The following is a 5,410-nucleotide window of genomic DNA, read 5'->3' on the forward strand; positions in this document are numbered from 1 at the left end:
ATGTTCTGGGACAGTGTCAAGAGTCTTGCTAAAGCTGTGAGACATGACATCTCTTAGCTATGAGGCCTGTTTCCTTGGCATGAAAAAAGTTAGGATGTTTTGACATGATCTTCCTTATGCCCCTTGGGGAGGCGACTTGCTAGAAAGCAGTCAGCAAACTAGTGATGGAGCTGGAAGTAAATCCCAGATTCTCTGAGTTCCTGTCTAATATGTTTTCCTCTAAGAAGGATCATCTTTTATAAACAGCGTACCTTTTCAGTTACAAATTCTGAACTACTTTATATCATGTTTAATACAAACTTGAATCTGATCTTTGAATTTTAATACTGAAGATTTTAAACCAGCGTTCCAGAGACAGCCTCCTTTCCTGTTCTGTTGGTTTTGAACTAAATAACATGTTCACTTTTGAAACAGAGATAGTCCAAAACTGACTATGATCTTGTCTTGCAGCTGGAATTATCTCTCTTCTCGATGAAGAAGAGCCACAGCTCAAGGTAAGCTCTTACATCTGGGAGCAAGTAACAGAAAATGCATTATGTTGAGAGCTTAAAATCAGAAATGAGCGTATCTCAATAATCAATGGGTGGACAGCAACAGGTGGGCCCCAGGTCATATCTAGCCTGAAAGCTGAAAGGAAGGGCTTAAATAACATGATAACAGATGGCAAACTTCCTTGTTTTGAACATGGATCAAGCTGGAGCTTCACACGCACAGATCTCTATTCGCCAAAGCTCCCAGCTCTCTGATGATAATGGGGCTTTGTTACTTAAAAGTGTTCCAGAGACTGCATTTTGTCTATGTAAAATTCAAAGCTGAAGAACATCTCAAGTTTTTAGCATAATTTAAGCAATGTAAAACAAAATCACAGTTACATTTTCACTTGGAAAAAAAAAATCACAATCGTAGTAGGAGAAGAAAACAGCAACAGAAACTTTACAGTCCACGGACAACACCAAATACTCGAAGTGGTGGTGTATTGATCATGCTAGTTACTTGAGCAGTTAACATAGCTCCTTTTAGGAGGGAGAGGTGCATCTTGTAATACTGGTAATCCCCTAAATGTTTTGCTTGGAAACAGACACAGGTGGTGATAGATCCAAATGAGCCCTGCTTTTGCTCCGAACTGATTACAAGTGGGCTGATTCTAGTCTGGATATTGTTTATCTGCTAAAGTACTGTGTCCAAATAAACAGAGTTGTCTGGCATAGACCACAGGCCAATTCTGTGTGCTACACAAAGGTTGCTACAAAGACTTTGAAAACTTTGTATTTTAAAGAATATCACCTATCAGTCATTTTAGCCAGTCATTGATCACAGAGAGGCCATGGGAAGGAACATCAGGGTTGTCTTACCTGGTAAATGAACAGCCCTTTATTTGCAAAGGACTTGCAAAGATTAGTGAATGCTTGCAAAGATCTTTTAAAGTAGAATTTGCTGTTGAAATGGGTCAGTGCTTATGATATCAGTCTTAGGTGGTAATTCATTTTTACTGGGGAAAGGTAATAAATTCATTTTTTATGTAATATAACTTTTTATTATTTTTTGTAGGAGTTTGCTCTTCACAAATTGAATGCTGTTGTCAATGACTTCTGGGCAGAAATCTCTGAGTCAGTGGACAAAATGTAAGAGAAGACACTTATTACTTCAGGGTGTGCTGCTTAAAAAGAACATGAGATATGACATGGATGTAGTTCTGGTTGCTTGGTACTGCCTAGTACAGCATCTAGCTTCATATTTTCCTGAAAGCACTAATACAAGTGGACGTGGGGTTGGAGCTGTAGTCCCAAAGATGCAAGTTCAATCAAGCTGTCATGTGGCCTTAAAGACAATTGAGCACACAGAGCTGATGCTCTCCTCTCTCTTCTTTGCAGTGAAGTTCTCTATGAAGACGAGGGCTTTCGGAGCCGGCAGTTTGCTGCTCTAGTTGCTTCTAAAGTTTTTTACCACCTGGGAGCTTTTGAGGAATCGCTAAACTATGCCCTGGGAGCAGGTGACCTCTTCAATGTCAATGACAACTCGGAATATGTGGAGACGATCATTGGTAAACAACTGTTGCTGCAAAAGAAAAGCTCTTGTGTTGTCAAAACTACTGCAACTTTGCGATTTTACTTGATTTAGCTGCTTTTCTCCATATTCCTCTTCCTGTCCTTGTATTCATTTAAACTGATGCTGCAGCTAATTTTACCCAGTTTATTTGTGCTTTCTTTCTCCTGCTTTGGGATTCTGTAATAGAACTGACTTAGGAGTTCTGGCATTTTTTTTTCCTATTCTTAACCCTTGTTCTATTGCGAGTTCCTAATAAGAAAATTGTTTAGGTTGTTTATTGTCCTTTCTCTCATTTGTGTGCTAATGTTATTATCAATTTCAGCATAACTTTGGAAATAATTGGCTAATAAGTGTAGCTGCACACCTAACTGAGGGGTACAATTTTTTTTATCCACCCTTAACAAGATAGCAAGTCAGATGTTGAATGCATGTATAATTTGAATGTCTTTTAAAAGTCTCATCTGCTGGTACCACTTACCTTGTACAGGTTATGATGGACCAAGGCTGGCTTTTGGTCTCCCCAGCTAGTGCTTACAGTGGAGCTAGGAAGTCTCCTACTGCTGTTTCCTCATTTATTTAAAATATTGTGCCACTTGAACAAAGATCACGTCCTTGGTTCCATTTTTAAAATATCTACTTGGTTTCAGCACTAAAATCAGAGTTTGTTGGGAGAGAATATAAGCATCTTCCACTACTGTCTGTATATGACTAGACAAATAGTTCTTGTGCCTCACCTTTGTGTAGTTTCCCGTATGCTGTATTTGCTGATAGAATGCGTGTATGCACATGCTGGTCTCTTCATCTGTAAAAAAACTGCAAACATCTAACAAGTTGACCTTTTTCCCCCCTATATTTGTTCAATATCTTTTCAGCAAAATGTATTGACCACTATACCAAGCAGTGTGTGGAGAATGCGGAGCTGCCAGAAGGGGAAAAGAAACCTGTTGATGAAAGGCTAGAAGGGATAGTGAACAAAATGTTCCAGCGGTGCTTGGACGACCACAAGTACAAGCAGGCCATCGGCATTGCTCTAGAGACACGCAGGCTGGACATCTTTGAGAAAACCATCCTTGAATCGGTATGTGCAAGAGACAGGAGGTGCATGTAGCTAGTCTCTTCCAGGTATGGATCCAGAAGTGAAGTGCAAGATCCATGTTGCTGTGGAACTTGTCCTGTTTTGTATGAACAGAGTAAAAGATGAAACTCAGGGGTGTTTGGTTCAGCATGTTCATGGAAGGCAGAGCCACTCAGGGCTATCAAGTATAGAGAGACCCCTTCCTTCAAGAAATCTCTGAGCTGCAAGTTGCTGGGAGAATATTCCCAGGAAGCCTGGCTATGTGCCCTCTTCTTAAGGTATTCCCTGTCAGCTACTAGCAGAGATACGATACTGGACTAGACAGACCTTAGGTCTGGCGTAATGCAAGAACAGCTCTTTTATTTTGGTGTGCCTGTCATCTGCTGTAATTCACTGTGGGAAGGGGTCTGTAGGGCTAGGTAAGTGATTTATTTATGGCAGGCAAAACAAAAAAAATCCAGTAGTTGGGTGAGCTGCTCTAATTTTCAGTAAGTGGCTGTGTGCAGTCTTAGCCTGCCCTGACTGCAAGGCAGTACAGTCTGGCTTTAACATCTTTCACTGAGGGTTTAAAGTCGTTACCTAGTAATGGCAGTAAGAGAAGCACACCTGTAGTCATTTGCAGCAGCTTGGCGGTTGTGTGTAATCTTGTTATGCTGCAGTAGCTCAATCGTATGCCAGACACATGGTTTAAATCCTTTAAATTTTACCACTTTTCAGTTTACAGCTTTCCCATATTTTTGGATGTCTCCCATTTCTGTAAACGGGAATGATAATCATAAGGCATCGATCTTGCTTTCTCTGTTCTGTTTGCTGTCCTATGCAGTTACTAACTTAATTGCCCATTGTAAATCCTTCATTTCAAATTACCTTTCTAAAGTCTACTAACCAAATCTGTTTCTTAGTCTCTAGCAAGAAATAGGTGTGTTGAGGATCTTTTCTTGGTGCATGCTTTGTTTTGCTGACATTTTATGTTAGTGCAGTGAATTTCACTGCATTTGAGAGTGATTATTCGAACAAGAAAGGTGAAGAAAAGGAAATAGGTATTGAACTTTTAAATGAATCTTTTGTATATTTTAACTACTGAATTAAATATTGGTCCTGTTCATTTTTGGTAGTATTTTTCTTTAAACTGCAATACACCTGCATATAAACTTTTCTGAAAATGGGGAAGGAAAATGTGAAGGTTTATATGTGCATGTCTTTTGCTCTGCTTTTTAAAATCGAAAGGAGGTAGCTTTATTTTAATTTCTAAATCCTGCTTGTCATTCCAAACCCAGACTTAATATCCCTGAATTTTATTTCAGAACGATGTTCCTGGGATGCTAGCCTACAGCTTGAAGCTCTGTATGTCTTTGATGCAGAATAAACAGTTCCGTAATAAGGTCTTGAGAGTTCTAGTTAAAATCTACATGAATCTGGAGAAACCAGACTTCATCAACGTGTGCCAGGTAAACTACTCAGAGTGATGTTTAAAGATCAATCAAAAGTTACTCTTCTTTAGATGTATTTGATGTGACATCTACCTGATCTCTTGGTTTTTATTCAGTTAAATGAAATATCTTTTCCTGGTTGCATGCTTCAAAAATATATCAAAGTGAGATCAACTTGAAAAAGAACTGCAAATATTGCACATTTGGTCAATTTATAGAGAAAGAAACATGTTCAAAGGCAGTTTGGGGACGTAGACAACTCTGACAGAATATTTCAAGCCTATGTAGGGAGTATCAGATGGGTAGGTTCACAGCTCGGAATTTTATTCCTCCAAAGAACATTTACAGTGATTTGTGTTTTGGTAAGCCATTGTCTGAACGTATTTGGACAACCAGTTATGAAGCTACTCAGATGTTCTCAGGCCTTTGCCAATCTTGGTATGCCAGGTACATGTGACTCAGGAGTGTTATGCCTGTTCCATTTTAGCTGAGACATCCCTACAAAATGACTGATGCTTCTTTAATGTACTTTTGAAATGTCTGTGTTTAGTAGGACAACATTGTCAGTTTCCAAAGATAAAGCTGCAGAAATAGGAAGGCTTGAATGGTGTCTCTTGAATTTGTAATACTTGGTCTTGTTTTTAAACTGACCTATGAAAACTCTTCAAAGATTTCTATTATCTCCTATGAGAGAGAGAATTTTTCTTTCTTTGAAGGAGTGTTCTGTGGAAGCAGCAGATGAGGGAATGGGGAAAATGGAGTGTGGCCTTGGGTAGTGTTGCTTTTTCATTTTGAAGTATATAATGCCTTCTCCTGTTTTTTTTTTTTTTTTTTTTTTTTTTTTCCCTTCCCCCCCCTC

The 5,410-nt window shown here is 39.1% G+C and overlaps 1 protein-coding gene across 1 annotated transcript in view; it reads left to right on the forward strand.

The window, feature by feature from the left end:
- Positions 1-437: 437 nt before the first annotated feature.
- PSMD1 (proteasome 26S subunit, non-ATPase 1) overlaps positions 438-5,410 on the forward strand; it is a gene marked incomplete at its 5' end in the record, with an annotated part of 71,903 nt that continues 66,930 nt past the window's right edge. The window contains 5 exons of the mRNA XM_009282445.1: positions 438-494; positions 1,549-1,622; positions 1,872-2,041; positions 2,919-3,124; positions 4,426-4,569. Of these exons, the coding sequence (XP_009280720.1) occupies positions 438-494; positions 1,549-1,622; positions 1,872-2,041; positions 2,919-3,124; positions 4,426-4,569 (651 nt within the window). The remainder of the gene's footprint in view (positions 495-1,548; positions 1,623-1,871; positions 2,042-2,918; positions 3,125-4,425; positions 4,570-5,410) is intronic.

Source organism: Aptenodytes forsteri, unplaced genomic scaffold (genome assembly GCF_000699145.1).
Source record: "Aptenodytes forsteri isolate BGI_AS27 unplaced genomic scaffold, ASM69914v1 Scaffold404, whole genome shotgun sequence".
Lineage (NCBI taxonomy): Eukaryota > Metazoa > Chordata > Aves > Sphenisciformes > Spheniscidae > Aptenodytes > Aptenodytes forsteri.